The 23,519-nt window shown below is 38.3% G+C and overlaps 1 protein-coding gene across 4 annotated transcripts in view; it reads left to right on the top strand.

Annotated features, from left to right (window-relative positions):
- LOC128645829 (L-threonyl-[L-threonyl-carrier protein] 4-chlorinase) overlaps positions 1 to 23,519 on the top strand; it is a 195,629-nt gene that overhangs the window by 137,072 nt on the left and 35,038 nt on the right. For all 4 annotated transcript variants that reach the window (XM_053699109.1, XM_053699110.1, XM_053699107.1 and 1 more), the window contains 3 exons: positions 10,159 to 10,311; positions 10,496 to 10,712; positions 14,124 to 14,215. In XM_053699109.1, the coding sequence (XP_053555084.1) occupies positions 10,182 to 10,311; positions 10,496 to 10,712; positions 14,124 to 14,215 (439 nt within the window). In that variant the 5' untranslated portion in view covers positions 10,159 to 10,181. The remainder of the gene's footprint in view (positions 1 to 10,158; positions 10,312 to 10,495; positions 10,713 to 14,123; positions 14,216 to 23,519) is intronic.

The following is a 23,519-nucleotide window of genomic DNA, read 5'->3' as shown; positions in this document are numbered from 1 at the left end:
ATTAGATAATAGAAGTAAACTAGAAAGTTGTTTAAAATTGCATGTTCTTTCTAAATCATGAAAGAAAAAATTTGGGTTTCATGTCCCTTTAAGGAACGGGTGGCAACCCTACTCCAAACTGAAGAGAGCGTTGCCCTTTCCACTCTAATACAATTCTTTTGCAGTTCTTCTTCCATAATGCCGTGAAAAAGTAGAGATAGTTTTGATGTCATTTCTTGAATATTTGCTTGTCCTTGTATAGATATTAAGAGTTGATAACATGTAGAGATGGAGTGGTTCCCCACTTTATATGCATTAAGGAAAGGGTCTAAAATAGACCAATGCTGCTCTTGCAATTTCCCCCCGAAACATTTATCTGGTTTATTTGGACCATACATAGTCCCATAGGGAATCCCCCCACCTCCAAATTTTACTTTCTTCGCTATATATTTCTTGTCATATTAAATTGTATTGTAAATTATTATTAAATAAATGGGCAACCCCTCTCTTCCTGGATTTGCAAGGTGTAGCATTGACCTCTCCTATCCATCTTGTCTTGCGTTTAATCATTTCTTCATCTTTTAAATGTGTCTCCTAGAGCAAAGCAATATCAGGTTTATATTTACAGAGTTGTCTTATAATATATTTTCTTTTCATAGGGGAAGACATTTCACTGATGATACTTTAATATGGTTGTTCATATATAAAAATAAAATAGATTAAAACAGCTTACTATGTGCATAAAAAAGAGGCCAGATAGATAGTCAATTGCCAATTCGCTACCCTAATAAAAGGGTAAAAACACTTTTTTTGATCATCAAAATCCACCCTATGATATGACTTAAATATTAATAATATAAATCAAATATATTGTCATGCTTTTCCCTAAAAAATGTGGTTCATCAATCCATTATCATGCATTAAAATGAATACAACCTTACTACTTCTATTATCAGACAACTCTTCGTTATTTTTAGCTAAATATTCATTAGATAACTTTTCATTATCAAACATTATTAGTCCATCTTTAGATAATATTTAAACTTTAACAGGATATGTCATAACTGTTTGTTTATCAACCTTATTTAAATTTGAACAAATTGGAGCCAACTTCCATCTTTTTGTAGCTGTTTTGGCTGAAAAATTATGGAATGTAACTTTTTCTTGGTCTATCATTAACACGTTTTTTTTTGTGCAAAAATTAAGGTATTTGATAATGATGGACCTTTTTTATCCATGTGAATATATTTTATTTGGACTTATCCCATGTGAAACCCTATTTTCAACTTCAGCCATCCTGTTTGTAAACTGTCTTACTTCCATAAATAAGACCGCAAAAATCTTTTTGGAATTGTTCATATTGTGGTAAAACTAACTCAGATATTTGTTTCAGTAAACCTTGCATATCAAGGGTTTGATATAGGCTCTATACAACTATCATTACTATTCTGCTCTCTTTTGTCTTGTGAATTAGTAGGCATGTCAGGCGATTTAAAGGGACAGTCTAGTCCAAAAAACACTTTCATGATTCAGATAGGGCATGTAATTTTAAACAATTTTCCAATTTACTTTTATCACCAATTTTTCTTTGTTCTCTTGTTATTCTTAGTTGAAAGCTTAACCTAGGAGGTTCATATGCTAATTTCTTAGACCTTGAAGGCCGCCTCTTAAGAATGCATTTTAACAGGTTTTTCACCACTAGAGGGTGTTAGTTCATGTTTTTCACATAGATAACACTGTGCTCATGCACGTGAAGTTACCTGGGAGCTATCACTGATTGGCTAAACTGCAAGTCTGTCAAAAGAACTGAAATAAAGGGGCAGTTTGCAGAGGCTTAGATACAAGATAATCACAGAGGTAAAAAATATATAAATATAACTGTGTTGGTTATGCAAAACTGGGGAATGGGTAAAAAAGGGATTATCTATCTTTTAAAACAATAACAATTCTGGTGTAGACTGTCCCTTTAACATCATCATTTGGGATTCATTTCTCCATTCAGTACTTAGGGCTAAGAGCAAATATATAATTAATTCCTACAGTGTTGGCGAATAAAGTGCTTTACCATATGCATATATAAGAACAAAACAGAATTACACAACAAATGTGACTTAATAAAACTCATAGAATGACTGTTCCACCCTGAAGACATTTCACAAACGTGTATCAAAAAAACAGACCTAACACAGTAAATGATCATTGATTTTTTTCCCCCTTCCTTTCCCCTTCCCAGCCTAATTGTCAATTAAACCCTCTTTGAGAAAGGTTCACTTATTCCTACTAAGTCATCAATACAGTAACCTGAAAAAAGGGAACACCTTGTACATACAAGGGTCCAACCAGACCAGTAATTAGGTACCAAAGAACCCTTATGATCTTAAACCTCAATTCCAGGATTGTACATTTTAAAGCAGAGCAGCCCATCCTCTCCCCTTTTGTTATTTCACCATATGCTAGAGGCCATTTATTATGTACTAGTTTGATTTATAAAAAAAATAAAGTTTGTAACACCCTTGTATTTTGTAAATTGGTTGTCATTAAAGGGCCACTGTAAGTAAATATTTTCTATGCCTGTTACTAACTAACTACCCCAAATACGCCTTTTATCAATAGCATTTCATTAACATATCTCTACCGTATATCAGAAATCTTGTCTGCAAATTTAATTGTTTTCCAAACCCACTCCGTGGGTATCCTTTGCTCTGTACCAATCCGTTTACAATACCTAGGTTTCAAAATGGCGCTTTAAACACAAAGTTATTGGTTTAAGTATTTTGAACATGCAGTGCTGAAAATAGTGGGCAGGATAACGTGACATCATCGGCGAATAAAAGATATAACTTTTAGAACGTTCTGAAACTTCGTTTTGGAGAAAATATAGGTCAGTAGGTTTTAATTAATGTTTATTAACTTTAATATGTTAGTTGTTTAGCTTTAAAATTATAACAGAAAGTAATCCTTTAAATAGTAAAAAAGTGAATTGTAGTTTTGAGAAAAAAAAAACAAAATACAGAAGCTATTGAAGTTCACATTCAAATACTGAATAACCTTATTGCTAATCAGCCGGTGTAGTCAAAGTCACTTCAAAATAACAGGCACTTGTCATTACTTTTAAGTTGCACTTTCAGAGAGAAATATCACACACAGACATCGATAGGCACCCACATAAACACACAAGCACCCCAGACATGCACAGTCATAGAAAAACAGTCACCCATAGACATCAACATGAGCCATTAAGGGGAGGTGCTTCTCTGTGACTGTTGTCCTTCCCCCTTGGTTAGTCACCAAATAATATGTACAAATGCACAAATATAGTGGCAGGTTTTTATATACAAAAACACACTGGCAGACGTATTGAAACCCTTGCACCATACATTTATAAATGTTACATATACGGGGAGCCCTGTTCTGCGAGGCATGGGGCTAGACATGATGCATATGAAGCCCAAGCACTACTGATCCTCTACCTGTAGGAATGCTTTAGTTGACTGAAGACCAATGTGATAATAGTTAGAGAACCCCAATAATCTCTGTAGTTCCTTTAATGAGGTGGGATGATGAGGCCATTCCAAAACTGTGGTTAGCTTTGTAGGATCCATGGCAAAACCCTCCTTTGAGATGACATAGCCAAGGAACTGGATCTAAACTTGATCAAACTCACATTTATCCAGTTTGGCTACCAGAGAATTGTTTCTGAGGCGAAGAAGTACCTGTTTTACATGCTTGTGATGCTCCTCAAGGGTAGAGAAAAATATGAGGATGTCATCCAAATAGACGATGACAGTGCGATTAAGGAGGTCACAGAAGACATCATTGACAAATGCTTGGAAGACAGCAGGGGCATTACACAGCCCAAAAGGCATTATGAGGTATTCGTAATGCCCTGACCTCATGTTGAAGGCAATCTTACATTCATGTCTCGGGAAGATACGAATGAGATTGTATGCCCCATGTAGGTCCAACTTCGTAAAGTAGCGTGCACTTTGGAGCGAATCATATAGTTCAGTGATCAAAGGAATAGGATAACGATTCTTGATAGTAATGTTGTTTAGGGCTCTGTTATTGATACAGGGTCTGAGACCACCATCCTTTTTGCTGACAAAAAAGAAACCAGTCCCGTCAGGAGAGGAGGAAGGGCGAATAAAGCCTTTAGCTAGGTTTTCTTGGATTTATTCCTCCATGGCCTTGGTTTCAGCTTTGGAAAGCAGATAAGTCCCCCATTTAGGAAGTGGGGCTCCAGGAAACAGGTCAATTTTGCAGTTGTAAGGACGGTGAGGTAGCCACACATCAGCTGCTTTCTTTTCAATAACATCTGTAAATTCTGCATATACTGAGGGAAGACTAGAAGGGGTCTGAAGGCTGGCTATAAGGACGTGATGCAGCGGAGTAACATTAGCCAGGCAGGAGTGAAAACAGGATTTACCCCAGGAGGCCAGCTGTCCCTCAGTCCAGTCGAAATGAGGATTGTAAATACGAAGCCAAGGAAGACCAAGGATAACTGGTTGTACAGGAGAATAAATGACATTGGACTGCAATTGTTCGATATGTAGGACTCCCACAGTCATGGTTAGGGGTGCTGACTCAAAATGGATTAAACCTGATCCAAGGGGAGTGCCATCCAGAGCAGTTATTTTAAGACATTGTTTTTTCTGAAGAAGAGACAACCCTGCAGGAATCATGAAACGGTGATCCAGAAAATTTCCAGCTGCCCCAAATAAATAAAGGCTTGAGCGTGGACAGAATTCTGAAGAAAAGTAAGGGTAACAGGTACCAGGATCCGAGAAGAGTTAGGGGATTTAGTAGTGGCCATGCTTAGAGGTACCCCACTGTTATCCTCTAAGCATTGGCTTTTCTCTGCAGTGTATCACAATTCTTGAGTTGGTGTGAATTAGAACCACAATAGAAACACAGTCTCAATCTCCCTCTCTGTCTTTCAGATTCAGAGGGCTTGAGGGAAGAGAGATCCATGGGTTCCTTTTCAGAGGTAACTGGAGGTGCGGAAGGGGTTGAGGATAGTCTAAAGACTGGACGAGTAGGAGGGCAAGAGGGAAGGATTCTGCTTGTTCTCTCTCAGCTTGTCTCCCCTGAAAGCATCCAGACTGATACAAAGTGTTATGAAGTCATCCAAGGAAGATAGAACATCACGATAAGTGAGCTCGTCCTTGATATGCTCATGCAGGCCTCTCCTGAAGGCCGCTTTGAGAGCACTGCCATCCGAACTGGTCTCATATGCCAAGGTGCAAAACTCTATGGTGTATTGTGCCACAGATCTATTGCTCTGGTGGAGATCCAAGAGAGAGTACTCTACAGCAGAAATGCGTCCGGAGAGACCTAGGCTAGGGCCTTGACTTTCAATATAGAAATGATAAAAGTGACCTTTGACTGATGAGACTGGAAGGTGTGAGGATCATTGTGGAAGTGTAGTCTGCACTGGTTGAGAAAACCGCTACAGTCGGTAGTACCATTGTACTTGTCAGGCAGCGGTATCCGGGTTATACTTCCAATAACAGGGGGGGGGGGTTGCAGCACTAGCAGTGTAACAAAAGGAACAGCGTTCTTTTCTGCAACCAGTGAGGAGAGCATAGCTGATATAGCCTCAAGTTTATAATCCACATTCTGCAAGTGTATGGCATGGGTTCCCAGGGTCTGTACTTCATTCGGCTCCATGGCCTAAGTATAATGTAATGCTCGTGGGATATTTCCCTATCAGACCAAACTTGGCCAGTAGTCTTCTTATCCCGGCGTCAAGTGGAAGGATAAGGAAATTTCCCAGAACAAAGTGAGTATAAGAAATGAGGTAAGCAGTACTCACAGTAGACAGGGTAGTCCTTCATGGCAATAAGATTAAGGTAGAGAATGGTCAGGGACAGAGAAATTGGCAACAGAAAGGCAACCCAGCAGAATAGCAGTTCAGGGGTAAACCAATAGACTGTTCAGGAACAGGCAGAGGTCAGCAATAAAGGGTAATTCAGCAGTTTAGAAGTTCAGGGGTAAACCAGGCAGAGTAGTCAGACAGGCAGAGTTCAGCAATGATAAGGCAATACGGCAATTCAAGGGTTAAACAGGCAGAGTAGTCAAACAGGCAGAGTTCAGCAATACTAAGGCAGTCCAGCAATTCAAGAAATAAGGCACCTAGGAGCACACACAGTAACACCTATACTTGGGCAGTGAATGTAAGTTATGCAGGTACTTACATAGGCACCGATTCGCGCCAAGGAGGAGTTCAAAGGATCCAGCTTGAGAGGGGAATAGACATGTGGCGATGACGTCATCGCCGCACACTCGCAGCAACCGCCGCATCCCTGGCAACAGTCAGATCAGCGCAAGGAGCAGCGTGACACTACCCAACAGACGAGCCTGCCCGGATAGTTGCACCCATCCCTCGGCAAGCTACAAGTAACAAATAATATCTTGATTATTCTTTAGTGCGGTAGCAGCCGCATGTAGATCGCTGGCACTTTTGAATCAAGTTTGTGGCAAAGATTAAAGAGCAAGCTGGGTCTTTGGATTCATCATCAATGGATTCTTGATTACTGCCGTGGCGAAGTGGTTCTAGCCACAAGCAGGGATCCGGTTCACGCTGTGGTATACACAGTTCTCCACAAAGACCAAAATGTGGACAGAATTTCCTGGCATGGTAGCAACCTAACATCTAGGAATTAGGCTGCATGGGTGTGTTGGTCTAGCATCACATGTTTTGTTATACATTTTTCCTAGCCCTAACCATTTACATCAGGTCTCCGGGAGCTCTAACTTTTTCAGTTGTGCTCCATTGAAAGTATAGAATGAGCTAAAACAATGCCAGCCATGCTAATTGTCGGCTAGATTTAGAGTTTGGCGTTAGCCGTCAAAACCAGCGTTAGAGGCTCCTAACGCTGGTTTTGGGCTACCGCTGGTATTTAGAGATAGTCAGGAAAGGGTCTAACGCTCACTTTGCAGCCGCAACTTTTCCATACCACAGATCCCCCTACGCCATTTGCGTATCCTATCTTTTCAATGGGATCTTTCTAACGCCGGTATTTAGAGTCTTGGCTGAAGTGAGCGTTAGAAATCTAACGACAAAACTCCAGCCGCAGAAAAAAGTCAGTAGTTAAGAGCTTTCTGGGCTAACGCCGGTTCATAAAGCTCTTAACTATTGTGCTCTAAAGTACACTAACACCCATAAACTACCTATGTACCCCTAAACCGAGGCCCCCCCCACATCGCCGCCACTCTAATAAAAAATTTTAACCCCTAATCTGCCGACCGCACACCGCCGCTACCTACGTTATCCCTATGTACCCCTAATCTGCTGCCCCTAACACCGCCGACCCCTATATTATATTTATTAACCCCTAATCTACCGCCCCCAACGTCGCCGCCGCCACCTACCTACAATTATTAACCCCTAATCTGCCGACCGGACCTCACCGCTACTATAATAAAGTTATTAACCCCTAATCCGCCTCACTAACCCTATAATAAATAGTATTAACCCCTAATCTGCCCTCCCTAACATCGCCGACACCTAACTTCAAGTATTAACCCCTAATCTGCCGACCGGACCTCACCGCTACTATAATAAATGTATTAACCCCTAAAGCTAAGTCTAACCCTAACACTAACACCCCTCTAAGTTAAATATAATTTAAATCTAACGAAATAAATTAACTCTTATTAAATAAATTATTCCTATTTAAAGCTAAATACTTACCTGTAAAATAAACCCTAATATAGCTACAATATAAATTATAATTATATTGTAGCTATTTTAGGATTTATATTTATTTTACATGCAACTTTGTATTTATTTTAACCAGGTACAATAGCTATTAAATAGTTATTAACTATTTAATAGTTACCTAGTTAAAATAATTACAAAATTACCTGTAAAATAAATCCTAACCTAAGTTACAATTAAACCTAACACTACACTAGCAATAAATTAATTAAATAAAATACCTACAATTATCTACAATTAAACCTAACACTACACTATCAATAAATAAATTAAATAAAATACCTACAAATAAATACAATTAAATAAACTAACTAAAGTACAAAAAATAAAAAAAATAATTACAAACATAATAAAAATATTACAACAATTTTAAGCTAATTACACCTACTCTAAGCCCCCTAATAAAATAACAAAGCCCTCCAAAATAAAAAATTAAAAGGGCCTTTTGCGGGGCATACCCCAAAGAATTCAGCTCTTTTGCCTGTAAAAAAAACATACAATACCCCCCCCAACATTACAACCCACCACCCACATACCCCTAATCTAACCCAAACCCCCCTTAAATAAACCTAACACTAAGCCCCTGAAGATCTTCCTACCTTGTCTTCACCATGCCAGGTATCACCGATCGCTCCAGGCTCCGAAGTCTTCATCCAAGCCCAAGCGGGGGCTGGAGATCCATCATCCGGCTGAAGTCTTCTATCAAGCGGCGGCTGAAGAGGTCCAGAAGAGGCTCCAAAGTCTTCATCCTATCCGGGCAGAAGAGTAGATCCGGACCGGCAACCATCTTCTTCCAAGCGGTGACAAGCGGCTCCATCTTGAAGACCTCCGGTGCGGATCCATCCTCTTCTTCCGACGTCCTAAGTCCGAATGAAGGTTCCTTTAAATGACGTCATCCAAGATGGCGTCCCTCTAATTCCGATTGGCTGATAGGATTCTATCAGCCAATCGGAATTAAAGTAGGGAAAATCTGATTGGCTGATTGAATCAGCCAATCAGATTGAGCTCGCATTCTATTGGCTGTTCCGATCAGCCAATAGAATGCAAGCTCAATCTAATTGGCTGATTGGATCAGCCAATCGGATTGAACTTGAATCTGATTGGCTGATTCCATCAGCCAATCAGATTTTTCCTACCTTAATTCCGATTGGCTGATCCTATCAGCCAATCGGAATTCGAGGGACGCCATCTTGGATGACGTCATTTAAAGGAACCTTCATTCGGACTTAGGACGTCGGAAGAAGAGGATGGATCCGCGCCGGAGGTCGCAGATTAGGGGTACATAGGTATAATGTAGGTTGCGGCGGTGTACGGAGCGGCAGATTAGGGGTTAAAAGTGTAATGCAGGTGTCAGCGATAGCGGGGGCGGCAGATTAGGGGTTAATAAGTGTAAGGTTAGGGGTGTTTAGACTCGGGGTACATGTTAGGGTGTTAGGTGCAGACTTAGGAAGTGTTTCCCCATAGGAAACAATGGGGCTGCGTTAGGAGCTGAATGCTGCTTTTTTGCAGGTTTTTTTTTCAGCTCAAACAGCCCCATTGTTTTCTATGGGGGAATCGTGCACGAGCACGTTTTTGAAGCTGGCCGCGTCCGTAAGCACCGCTGGTATTTAGAGTTGCAGTGTCGGTAAATTATGCTATACGCTCCCTTTTTGGAGCCTAACGCAGCCATTCTGTGAACTCTAAATACCAGCGGTATTTAAAAGGTGCGTGGGGGAAAAAGCCAGCGTTAGCTACGCGGGTCGTTACCGACAAAACTCTAAATCTAGGCGATTATCTGCTAAAACTATTTTACCATTCACTTTTAGTACCAGATAGTGAGCTATTCTTACCACAGAGCCGTAATATGCATTGCTTACCCTGCGCTATCAATAGCGCTCTGCTTGTAATCTTGGCCTATGTGTTTAAATCAGTATCTATTTTGACAACATTCTTTTTTACTTTTTCTGTTAGTGTTTGAGGTCTAAATACAATAAAGAGAGAGGTTTTGTTTTACAAGATTTACAGATATTTTATGTAACTAATGATACCTCATGGTCGTGGAAATGCCCAGTTACCCGTCTGACAACTTGTCAAGTTTTCATGTGTATGATCTAAAACAAGGATTTTGAGTTATTTACACAGCAAAACAGTTTGTTTCCAAACATATTTATTTCAGTATATTTTACATCCTGTTTTCCTCAGACATATGTGCTTTCAGTTCTGTCCCAGTCTGCCTTCCACAGTCTTTATTTATTGTACCCCTGTATAGCTCTGTAGAACCTTCTGGCGCATTACAAATAAATATAAAAGATAATGGTAATAATAATAAACTATTGGACAATACCTCAAGACTGACAGATTGGGTGTACTATCCAGTTTAAACCAACCACACCTGTTTACAGTGGTATAAAACCTGTTTATATAGCTCAGTGCTCAGCACGCTTCATCATTGTACTTACCCATTTGCTTTGTTGCAGCTAATAAAACCTATTACTGAACAATGATTGCTGATGCCAACCAGCTGAAGACACTATATGATGCCAATGGTTACCTGACAGCAATACCGGTACTAAACAAGAATGAATTAGATCTGGCTCGTAAAGAATATGAAAAACTCGAGGAAAAGTTTAGTAAGTTCACAATCATACTTTTTATAAACTCTAGAGTGTTTGGGTATAATTTACCTATGGGAAATGTCACTTAGAGATATTTCTAAATATACACAATAGTTTTAATTAAACATTTTGTACATATAATTACATGCAGTGTATGGTTACATAGACTTTGAATGTTTGTTTTGCTTGTATTGTACAGGTAAGGAATATTGTCAGTTCAACCTGCACAACCTGCACATGCAGTATGAGTGGGTTATGAATCTGGCTGTCCATCCCAATGTGCTGAAAGCTATCACTGCTATACTGGGGCCTGATGTCATTCTGCTGGACTGTAGATTTATCTGTAAATATTCCTCAAGTGATGTCCCACTCCAAGACAACAAAGCTCAGCATGTTGCTTGGCATCAGGACATGAAGTAAGTTGTCTGAAAAACTACAAATGAATGGTAAGACAATATAAGACCCTTGTGATACAAAGATTGGAGCAGCCTTAGTGGAGGTAATGACAGAGGGAAGGGGCGACACACATTTCAAATATGAAATTTGGAAATAGAACTCAGGAAGGAAGGACATGGTTGACTGACATAAAAAAAATTGTAATTTGCACTGAAATTTAAGCCCTGGAAATAAGAGAGGAAAAAAGCATGTTAGCATGACAGTAACAGAAGGGTCCATTTCTGGCAGAAGTTTTTAAATGAGCGAGTCACCAAGTCTATAAAGCGCTAGGGTGGGCAGTATTAGAATATTTTATTTTAAAAAATATTAAATATGTCACTATGGATATGAGAGAAATGTAGGTTTAATCTATATTTATTGCAGTCACTAGTCACCGATGACTGAAGTTTTAGGGGGCAATTTATCAAGCTTTGGCGGACAGGGGCGCACATATGCGCCCCACAATCCACCGCAGCTCACCTCTGGCGGGCTGAATTCCCCTGGTGTAATTCAGCATTGCACATGAGCGCTGCCCCTGCCAGTGCACAGCCAATCACGCGCAAGCTGTCTATCTCCCCGGTCGGACTATACCGGGGAGATTGAAATTCGCCACTTTAGAGGTGGCGAAAGGTTAGGAAAGACCGCTGCTTGTTAAATACGGCATGCAGGTTCTCTTTTCATGGCATTCATGATTTCAGATAGCGCATGAGATTTTAAACAACTTTCAATTTACTTCTATTATCAGCTTTTTGTTGTATTTGTATCTTTTGCTCAGGAGCCTGCCCATGTCTGGAGCACTATATGGCAGCAGTTTTGCAAGAATGTTTTTCATTTGCAAGAGCACTAGATGGTTGCACTATTTCCTGACAAGTAGTGTCCTGACACCTACCTAGGCATCTCTTCAACAAAGAATATCATGTGAAGAAAGCAAATTTTATAATAGAAGTAAATTGTAAACTTTTTTTAAAAAATTGTTTGCTCTGTCTGAATCACAAAAGAACATTTTTGGGTTTCATATCCCTTTAATGTATATTACATGAAACATACTGTATATATTTACATAATAAATAAAATATACATTTATTTTTAAATTCTTGACAACAAAAGGAAAGTAAAATGACAATGAATAAAAGAAAATCCTAAAACTAACAATATCTCAAACAATGATGTAGGTGGAGCCTCAGAGTAACCAGAAGGCATATCCTTAATAGGCTTTGTCAGAGGGCGCCCCTATGTGAGACTCTGCCTATGTTATTTCTGGAACCGGAAAATGCCACATTAGCAGAGTGAAGTTGGAGCACCTAGAGTTTGTTTATTTTTATGACTTGAATAAATACAAACTGAAACCTACATATCTCTCATATCCATTGTGACATATTTGATATTTTTTAGAATCAAATATTCTAATGCCACCCAGGCTAGCGCTATATAGACTTTTTTTCTTTTTGTGTTTTTGTCTACAGTAGTGATGGATATAGTTATAGAGCAGTATAAGGGGTGAGATTACATATGCAGCGCAGGCATCAGTGCAACTGCTGAACCCAGCGTCACCCGTAAATTCACCTCACACATTGGGGAATCACATAAACCGCGCTGGCAGTTCATAAACTGCCGTAAGTCAAATAAACTGGCGATGTCCAGAAATGTGCAGAAATACAAATTTAGAAACTGCCGGCACGTAAGAAAAACACAAAAAAATCCTACATTGCCCGTAAAAGTCTATTCCGCCTTCCAAAAATAAACCCGACACATAAAAACTCCTAAATCCACCATTACCCCACATCGCAAATACTAATAAATGTATTAACCTCTAAACCGCCACCCCCCACACGCAATATACCTTAATAAACTATTAACCCCTAATCCGCCATTCACCCACATCGCATCTACCTAATAAATGTATTAACCCCTAAACCACCATCCCCACAACACAATATACCTAATTACCCTATTAACCCCTAATCCACATCCCCCAAAACACAAATATATCTAAATAACCTATTAATCCCTAAACTGCCATCCCCCCACAACGCAAATTACTAATTTAATCAATAAGCCCCCTAACCTAACACCACTTAAATTAACCCTAATTAGATAAACTAAAAAAATACTAAATTAAAATTAAATTAAAAAAAACCTAACATTACTTAAAAAAACCTAATATTAAATTAAAATAAATAAATAAAAAATTACAAAAAATAAGTCTAAAATTACAGAAAAAAAATAAACCAAATTATCAAAAATAAAAAAATTAAACCTAATCTAATAGCCCTATGAAAATAAAAAGACCCCCAAAATAAAAACACAGCCTAATCTAATCTAAACTAAACTACCAATAGCACTTAAAGGGCCTTTTGTAGGGCATTGTCCTAAGTTAATCAGCTCTTTTACATAAAAAAAATACTGAGTCTCCCCTATCAGTAAACCACCCCCACCCACCAAACCCAAAATAAAAAAAAACTAACACTAAAAAAACCTAAGCTACCCATTGCCCCTAAAGGAGCATTTGTATGGGCATTGCCCTAAAAAGGACAATCAGCTCTTTTGCAGCCCATGAAAATAAAAATAAAAAACCTAATCTAAAAAAGAAAGACACCCCAAAAAATTAAAAAAAGCCCAAGTCTAACCCCCAAATATGTACTCACCGTTCCTGAAGTCTGGGGGAAAAAGTCTTCTTCCAGGTAAATACCAATACCTTAGATACATTTAAAAACTGTTTTGATACATTTCTGTCTAGAAACAGAATTCAGGGATATGTTTGCTTGTGTTAAATGGGTCACCTTTTTAATGGTATTCATTTAAGATCAACTGGAGCTTTATTTTAAGTATATTAAGATTTGTATAGGTTGAACTCAATGGACAAGTTGTGTGTTACTTGTAGAAAAGTAGCAGGACCAGCACACACCTCAGGAAAATGTCCCTTTAAACCAATATTGGATGAATGTAGGTGCACACCTGGAGGACCTCCCTTTCCAGGGTCCTTGTAAATATATATTAAAATAGAACACACAGGTAACACACAGTATGAGGCGACCGCACCTTTATTGAGCAATGTTTTGGGGCTCCTCCCCCTTTATCAAGCTTAAAAAGGGGCAGGAGCCCCGAAACATTGCTCAATAAAGGCGCTGTTGCCTCATACTGTGTGCTACCTGTGTGTTCCAAGTTGTGTGCTACTGTTAGCTCGGTCTAGTGATAATGCTTGTCGCGTTCCGCGATATCATTTGCGTGACACTTGTAATCTGGCCCATAATTTTGATGCATATACAATTTCTCAAGATTGCTGTTTGTGAACTATGTATTGAATTATAACCATGCAGCTATATTAACTTTATGATAATGTAAGGAGTTTACATTAATGTACAAATCTAAACAAGATATTGATTTCAATACAGATATTGGGGCATTAAAGGAGGTGCTGTGGTTTCTGCCTGGATTGCTTTTGATGATGTGGACAAGGAAAATGGTGTCCTGCAAGTAATTCCAGGTAACAGTATAGTGTTCTGCAACTGAATATTTAAGACCACTGACAGGTGTGTTAGTCATAGATTGTAGTCTGCATGAAAAACTACACCCGCTATATTCATGACAAATAGACTGTATAACAATTGATTGGACCCCTGTCTGTAGCATTAATAGGCAGATGTTATTTAGGCATCCAATATATTCTGTCCTCATCTATGCCCAGTGTTGTATTTCTATAGAACATATATTTTAACCCTAAAAGTGCAGTATTAGTTCTTGCACTCCAAAACCCATTCTGCTATGTATAAGAAAAGCGACTTTACATTGGGTTAAAATAAATAATTAAAAGTAGACTATTTTAATCCTTAAGGGCAGAGTTTTTTCCAGTGTCCGTTCTTAAATGGCACAGGCCATTTTAGGCATTTTTGCTAAGTGTTGGTTTCACCATAATTATCTGCTCTATTGTTAAGTGCACCCATACATCTTACACATTAACAGACTAACCCGTATTTTTTTTAATAAACATTTCTACAAAACTAGTGTATCTAACAAAACATACCTCCAAATAAATAAACTATCTTGTCCTGATTTAAAGGGACAGTCTAGTCAAAATTAAACTTTCATGATTCAGATAGGGCATGCAATTTTAAACAACTTTCCAATTTACTTTTGTAATCAAATTTTCTTTGTTCACTTGTATTCTTTGTTGAAAGCAAAACCTTGGTAGGCTCATGTTAATTTTTAAGCCCTTGAAGGCCACCTCTTATTTCAGTGCATTTTGACAGTTTTTCACAGACAGCGCTAGTTCATATTTGTCATTGTGCTCACTCCAGTGGAGTTATTTATGAGTCGGCAATGATTGGATAAAATGCAAGTCGGTCAAAAAACTGAAATAAGGGGGCAGTCAGAGAGGTTTAGATACAAGGTAATCACAGAATTAAAAAGTGTATTAATATAACTGTATTGGTTATGCAAAACTGGGGAATGGGAAATAAAGGGATTATCTATCTTTTTAAGCAATAACAATTCTGGAGAAGACTGTCCCTTTAAAGAATAACCCATATGAGGCTTAGATGCAAGGTAATCACAGAGGTAAACAAATATTGTAATATAACCATGTTGGTTATGCAAATCTGGGAATGGGAAATAAAGAGGCTATCTATCTTTTAAACAAATAATCTGGAGTAGACTATCCCTTTAAGGAATACCCCATATGTGTAGGGTTCTAAGTAATTTATAACAAATATAAGACATACACTACAAAGATGGAATTATTGGTTTAACGCTACAATTTGCTATGCTTGGACGAAAAGCTAAAGAGTGGTCACCCAATTTAAAACTGCTTCACAAAAGTATATATCTTTTTAAATTAGACACAACATGGTGTTTACCCAAAGGTGTATTTTTACACTTTATCCTTAACCCCTTTATTTCCAAGAGCAGAAAATAACATTTAGGGGTAAAAACCACTGAAAATAAAATAATAAAAACAATAAAATAATTAAGGAGAAAATACTTGCCTCACATACACAATCTTTAACTGGGAAAAAATTCATTATGAAGGGCCATTAAACTGCTATAGTATTAACTCCTGTAACTTCAACTCTCACAGGTCTCACATTTCTTACAGGTTGCTCAAGCTCAACATTTTTATACTGCAGAAGTGGTGCTCATTCGCAGATTGATTACATTGTAGCTTTTTTATTTTATATATATATATATATATATATATATACATACACACACACACACATATATATATATATATATATATATATATATATATATATATCACTGGACTTTGGATATCAGTGTGAAATACCTTATTAGTGACGTTTCGGGACCTCAAACATCCCTTCTTCTGACAACCAGAGTGTACAAATGAACAAACTTATAAAGGCTTATCGGCCCCTCCCCCAAGCTAGTCACCAATCTCTGGAGACCGTGTGCAAACATTAAGGGGCTGAACCATAAAGGTAGCCCAAATGTGAATTGAATATAACAATACTATATAACAAAAATCGCCATATTTAACAAAATGGCATACGTGTCTGTCAAATCATATGTGGTGATATTACCAAAAAGTGCATCTTCATACAGCAAGTGATCAATGATTCCACCATACTCTCGCTCCCCCAGCCAGTCAGTGCCCAAGGGCTGCATGCAAATGGAACAATCCACACTGTAGGTAATATCATTGGACAACTCACAACCATACCTACATCTTGAGTCTTAAGTAGTCATAACAACTAAAATACACACCCAGGGAGAACACTCCCAGTTCTTGTTTAACCCTGTAGTGACTGTATGCAACACTCCTGTGTGTATAACTGCCTTACCGTGGCTCATCCGGCCAGCGTCGCCAGCCAGAGACAAAATCACACCGCTTCTAATGATTACTCATATTTGCGCCGTACACCACACTCCCCACTCAGATCACCTTCCCTGTCACCACCCGAGGGTGAAACCGTCATCTCGCAAACCACTCCAAAACCACTCCCATATAACCTCATAAGAGCACCAGGGGCGCACCCCTTCTCCTATAGGTTGGGAGCTTAAGTCTAATGGCAGCTCGGCATAGTGTTATAGACAACTTAGGAGAACGGCCAACCCGATCATGTCCATACAGCAGGTATCTGCAGGCAAACCATGTCTGCTGACAGACACATATGCCATTTAGTTAAATATGGCGATTTTTGTTATATAGTATTGTTATATTCAATTCACATTTGGGCTACCTATATGGTTCAGCCCCTTAATGATTGCACCAGGTCTCCAGAGATTGGTGACTAGCTTGGGGGAGGGGCCAACAGGCCTTTATAAGATTGTTCATTTGTACACTCTGGTTGTCAGAAGAAGGGACGTTTGAGGTCCCGAAACGTCACTAAGAAAGTATTTCACACTTATATCCAAAGTCCGGTGAGTGCTTCACTTTGTTTCTTTGCTGCATACTCCTCAAGAGCACCATGGCAGCTGCAGGACGGTGGTGAGAATGCATATACCCTTTGAACTTTTGTATATATATATATATATATATATATATATATATATACACATACATACACACACACATACATTTTATATGTGTGTGAAACAAGTGGGGTATTTGTAGACAACAAATAAACCTAATAGCGCAAATGCTTTAAACAGGTGTATAATTACATTAAGAGAGACCAAAGTAGATCATATGAAGTCCCAAAACTGGGTGCGCTTCCTCAATACACGTCACCAAATAGATAATCCAAACCATATAGGATAGCGCTCTAGTATGGAGCTTCCACTTTAAAATTGTAAAGGGATCTCAATCCACCCCTATACAAAGTCCACTTACGTCAACCTCAATCTGAATCAAAATTAGATAAATGTCATGTGAAAAGCAAATAGGAGGTTTCCGAAGTTATCACCGTCTTTTCCTTCCTGTCCTTTTGAGTAAGGTAGAGTCCCTCCGTCGCAGTGCTTGAATCTCACTTGGATAAGGATCCTTCCACCAGTGTAGGACACTCAGGAGAAGAGAGGAAGAAACTAATAGTGTAACAGTTTTTTATTAAAATATGATATAACTCATAAACAGATTGTTAGACTTGCTTTATATTCTTTCTTCTTGATACTTTAACAACAACCCTAGAAGCAGTTAATAAGGATATTTAACTACTTGTAGGTTTATTGTAATTAGAAGTATCACAGAGAAGGAATATAAAGCGAGTCTTACAATCTTTTATACAAATAGATTGTTGTGTGATACTACTGCACTTTGTATACCTCATTGCAACTGATGTTGACCTGAGTAAGTGTATTTTTTAATATTTTATAAAAACAGTGTTACATTATTAGCTCTTCCTCTCTTTTCCTGAGCATCCTACACTGGTGGAAGGATAAGCAAACCAGAAAAATTGTGGTTGCAATCCGTTAGCAAAAGGAATACCCATACACAGCCGAGTGCTGGCAGGGAAGACAGCGTACTCTCCGCTGAAAGTACAAAAACAAGGAAAGCTGCCGCACACTGTTGCTGAATAAAAGGAAAGCAATTTAATACACACAGTTACACATGGAGGTGACAGAGATACAACAATCTTATGCGTTTTGCGCCCAAACACGGCGCTTACTCATAGAAGGACATTTAAACCCAGTTCAACCAATCATACGGAAACAATTCATTCATAAAAAAACAATTTGTCAGGTTGATTAAAAAAAATAATAATGTGTCAAAGTTATGTTAAATATTTGATCCGGTGCCTGTTATTTACCCTATACCAAGAAAAAAGTATGCTTTCCTTGTTGCTATTCATCACTTCACGTCTAGTATACATTTCAAATACATTTTTGTTAATTCCGATACTAAACGGTACATAATCATATGCATGAATTTATCTAAATACACAGGGTAGGGCTAATTTATGGGTACCATATTTATACTTTTGTATCCATATCCATTTTTTACACAAAGTAGCTAATGTCCCACTCTTTGTTGATACCCAGAGGTGTTCGCGTTTGTAATTTATATATCCAGACTAACTCCCGTTTTGATAATATTCTATAGCAATCACCCCCTCTGGGTGACACCAAAGCCCTATCAATCACTGAGACCTGTAGTTGTGGGACATTTGACGTGCAGTAATAGGAGGCAAGGGAGGCAGCGCCTCCACTGTCAAATGAGAGAAAAAAAGTTTTTAATTCTGATTAATAAAAAATATATATTTTATTTTTTCAGTTTTATTTTTTTGGGCCTCGCCCCCCCTAGGTACCCCCGCACCCCCCCCCCCCTCCGACGGTGCCAACCGATGCTCACCAGATCACACAGTATATTTATAATCCAAAAAAAAATCAGCATCCATGTTGCGCAATAAGGGGGCAGTGAGCCGTTCCGCTGCCCTCCATTGATTGCGCAACCTGGATGCTGAATCCTGTTCGTAGCTCACTATGAGCTAGCGCCACCCAGTGGTGGCTCACCGGGCACCATACTCACTCCAATAGAGGCAGTTCTCAAAAACGCCTCTATTATGGAGCTAAAGCTACAGCCAATCAGCTCAGCAGCATCAGCACAGTTGCTCTTTAGACACCACCACTTTGTCTGTAGGGCTGCTCCGTATTAGGCTGCTGAATGTGTCATCTACAGCATTCCAGGACTGGTAATAAAGTTGTTGTTTTTTGTCAGTGGACAGTGACAGTCATTATGCTACAATGAGCTGCTCACTGTTAAAATACGTCTCAAGTTATAAGAGCTCTGTTTTTATAACATTACTACAGGATTGTCTGTATAAATAGATCTCTATTAATAATAATGATGGATGGTATATTAACTTAATAAGATCTATTTATACAGACAATCCTGTCTAGTAATGTTATAAAAACAGAGCTCTTACTGCACTAACAATGTAACTGGGCTTAATTTGTGTCATTTGGTTTACCTGGCATGGCAACAGAAATAAGATGCTAATGCCTATTTCTATAGAGTCTCAATTCTTAATGTTTTTTGTTAGCGAGCACAGGTATTTATAAAATTATGTTCTGCCACTTAAGTATTAACATGTAGTTGGTGTAAATATATATATATTTATATTTCTTTCATGCAATTAGCAAGAGTCCATGAGCTAGTGACGTATGGGATATACATTCCTACCAGGAGGGGCAAAGTTTCCCAAACCTTAAAATGCCTATAAATACACCCCTCACCACACCCACAATTCAGTTTTACAAACTTTGCCTCCCATGGAGGTGGTGAAGTAAGTTTGTGCTAGATTCTACGTTGATATGCGCTTCGCAGCAGGCTGGAGCCCGGTTTTCCTCTCAGAGTGCAGTGAATGTCAGAGGGATGTGAAGAGAGTATTGCCTATTTGAATTCAATGGTCTCCTTCTACGGGATCTATTTCATAGGTTCTCTGTTATCGGTCGTAGAGATTCATCTCTTACCTCCCTTTTCAGATCGACGATATACTCTTATATACCATTACCTCTACTGATTCTCGTTTCAGTACTGGTTTGGCTATCTACTATATGTAGATGAGTGTCTTAGGGTAAGTAAGTCTTATTTTATTATGACACTCTAAGCTATGGTTGGGCACTTTCTATGTAAAGTTCTAAATACATGTCTTTAAACTTATATTTGCCATGATTCAGGATAATCAGTATTCCTTTAAAATTCAGACTGTCAGTTTCATTATTTGGGATAATGCATTTTAATTCAATTTATTTTTCTTTACCTTGAAAATTTTCAATTGATCATTTTTCCCTGTGTGCTGTTAGGCTCGCGGGGGCAGAAAATGTTTCTTTTTATTGCGTCATTCTTGGCGCGGACTTTTTTGGCGCAAAAATTTCATCATTTCCGGCGCCGTAGTTGACGCCGGAAGTTGTATTCTGTTAATACGTCATTTTTGACGCATGTGTATTCAGACATTTTTTTGCGCCAAAAAATGTGGGCATCGGTTCTGGCGTCAGAGGATGTGGCGTCATACTTGGCGCCAAATATATGGGCGTTGTATTTAGCGCCAATAATGTGGGCGTCATATTTGGCGCCAAAAAATGTGGGCGTATTTTTTGTTTCACTTTTTTTCCTCACATTATTTAAACCTCACTTTTTTATTGCTTCTGGTTTCTAGAAGCTTATTATTTTGCATTCTTTTCCCATTCCTGAAACTGTCATTTAAGGAATTTGATAATTTTGCTTTAAATATTGTTTTTTTTCTATTACATATTGCAAGATTTCACTGTTCCTGTTTCAAAACAATCTAAGAGGATTCCTGTTGACTGAGTTCAGTCCTACCAAAGCTAAGTTCATTTATTTTAAATGTTATGAATGTTTATCTTTAGCTATGGCTTGTAATAAGTTATCATGATAAACTTTTACATGCAGAATCCATTAGTATTTATGCTTTATATATTGCTATTCTTTTTACATCTTATGTACAAGAAATATTTAGAAGATTTATAAGAAATATTTTTCTGATTCTATTTTAAAGGCTTTGTCTGACATCGTGCCTTCTAATAAAATTTTTAGGTCTTTTTCAAACTTCTTTTTTAATTATTGAAGTTTCAAATGACCAACAACATACTGATTTATCCTTCTCTGATGATGTTTTTTCTCATTCAGAATTTTCTTCATCAGATATTGACACTAACAAATCTACTTTTTTATTTTATTTTTTTATTAAAGTACATTTGTTCTTTGTTGAAAAGGTGTTGATTATTTTGCATATTAAGGTAACTAGTTCTTTTTCAAGACTAGCTAACACTATTTCTGCTTATTTATTCTTCTGTGTTTTCAGAGGTTTTTTTCCAATTCCTCATACTAGGGAATGGAATAGGCTGAGATTTTTCTTCTTCAAAGGTTTTAAACTATATTCTTTGCCGGCAGTTAAATTCAATTTGGAGGGTTCTCCAATTTATTGGGGCTATCTCTACTCCTACTAATTATGCTATTGTTTCTATAGCAAAATAGTATTTATTTTCCTTTAGATGGTTGTATCTTATTTATGGAAAATTATTTAGTTTCAGGTACTTTTCTTGGACCTGTGATTTATTTGGATGTTGCAATTGCTTCATTTTTTCTGTTTACTTTAAGATCAAGTATCAGATTATGATTTATTTTAGCATTGTTAAAGGGACAAAATTTACTACAGGGAGTGCAGAATTATTAGGCAAGTTGTATTTTTGAGGATTCATTTTATTATTGAACAACAACCATGTTCTCAATGAACCCAAAAAACTCATTAATATCAAAGCTGAATAGTTTTGGAAGTAGTTTTTAGTTTGTTTTTAGTTATAGCTATTTTAGGGGGATATCTGTGTGTGCAGGTGACTATTACTGTGCATAATTATTAGGCAACTTAACAAAAAACAAATATATACCCATTTCAATGATTTATTTTTACCAGTGAAACCAATATAACATCTCAACATTCACAAATATACATTTCTGACATTCAAAAACAAAACAAAAACAAATCAGTGACCAATATAGCCACCTTTCTTTGCAAGGACACTCAAAAGCCTGCCATCCATGGATTCTGTCAGTGTTTTGATCTGTTCACCATCAACATTGCGTGCAGCAGCAACCACAGCCTCCCAGACACTGTTCAGAGAGGTGTACTGTTTTCCCTCCTTGTAAATCTCACATTTGATGATGGACCACAGGTTCTCAATGGGGTTCAGATCAGGTGAACAAGGAGGCCATGTCATTAGATTTTCTTCTTTTATACCCTTTCTTGCCAGCCACGCTGTGGAGTACTTGGACACGTGTGATGGAGCATTGTCCTGCATGAAAATCATGTTTTTCTTGAAGGATGCAGACTTCTTCCTGTACCACTGCTTGAAGAAGGTGTCTTCCAGAAACTGGCAGTAGGACTGGGAGTTGAGCTTGACTCCATCCTCAACCCGAAAAGGCCCCACAAGCTTATCTTTGATGATACCAGCCCAAACCAGTACTCCACCTCCACCTTGCTGGCGTCTGAGTCGGACTGGAGCTCTCTGCCCTTTACCAATCCAGCCACGGGCCCATCCATCTGGCCCATCAAGACTCACTCTCATTTCATCAGTCCATAAAACCTTAGAAAAATCAATCTTGAGATATTTCTTGGTCCAGTCTTGACGTTTCAGCTTGTGTGTCTTGTTCAGTGGTGGTCGTCTTTCAGCCTTTCTTACCTTGGCCATGTCTCTGAGTATTGCACACCTTGTGCTTTTGGGCACTCCAGTGATGTTGCAGCTCTGAAATATGGCCAAACTGGTGGCAAGTGGCATCTTGGCAGCTGCACGCTTGACTTTTCTCAGTTCATGGGCAGTTATTTTGCGCCTTGGTTTTTCCACACGCTTCTTGCGACCCTGTTGACTATTTTGAATGAAACGCTTGATTGTTCGATGATCACGCTTCAGAAGCTTTGCAATTTTAAGAGTGCTGCATCCCTCTGCAAGATATCTCACTATTTTTGACTTTTCTGAGCCTGTCAAGTCCTTCTTTTGACCCATTTTGCCAAAGGAAAGGAAGTTGCCTAATAATTATGCACACCTGATATAGGGTGTTGATGTCATTAGACCACACCCCTTCTCATTACAGAGATGCACATCACCTAATATGCTTAATTGATAGTAGGCTTTCGAGCCTATACAGCTTGGAGTAAGACAACATGCATAAAGAGGATGATGTGGTCAAAATACGCATTTGCCTAATAATTCTGCACTCCCTGTAGACTAGGTGCTGTTGCATTTGTCTTGTCGTTTTGCATTTGTTGATTATGCAGGTCCACTGTGTTGACTGGTCCTTTAACTGGACTATCATGCTAATAATTTCATTTTTGTCTTCATTTTATTGAATATTTTTGCAAATGAGGTTTAATCTA

The sequence above is a fragment of the Bombina bombina genome, chromosome 1 (genome assembly GCF_027579735.1).
Source record: "Bombina bombina isolate aBomBom1 chromosome 1, aBomBom1.pri, whole genome shotgun sequence".
In the NCBI taxonomy this organism is placed as follows: domain Eukaryota; kingdom Metazoa; phylum Chordata; class Amphibia; order Anura; family Bombinatoridae; genus Bombina; species Bombina bombina.
The sequence above is the reverse complement of the archived record's forward strand: the minus strand, read 5'-3'. Positions and strand labels throughout refer to the sequence as shown.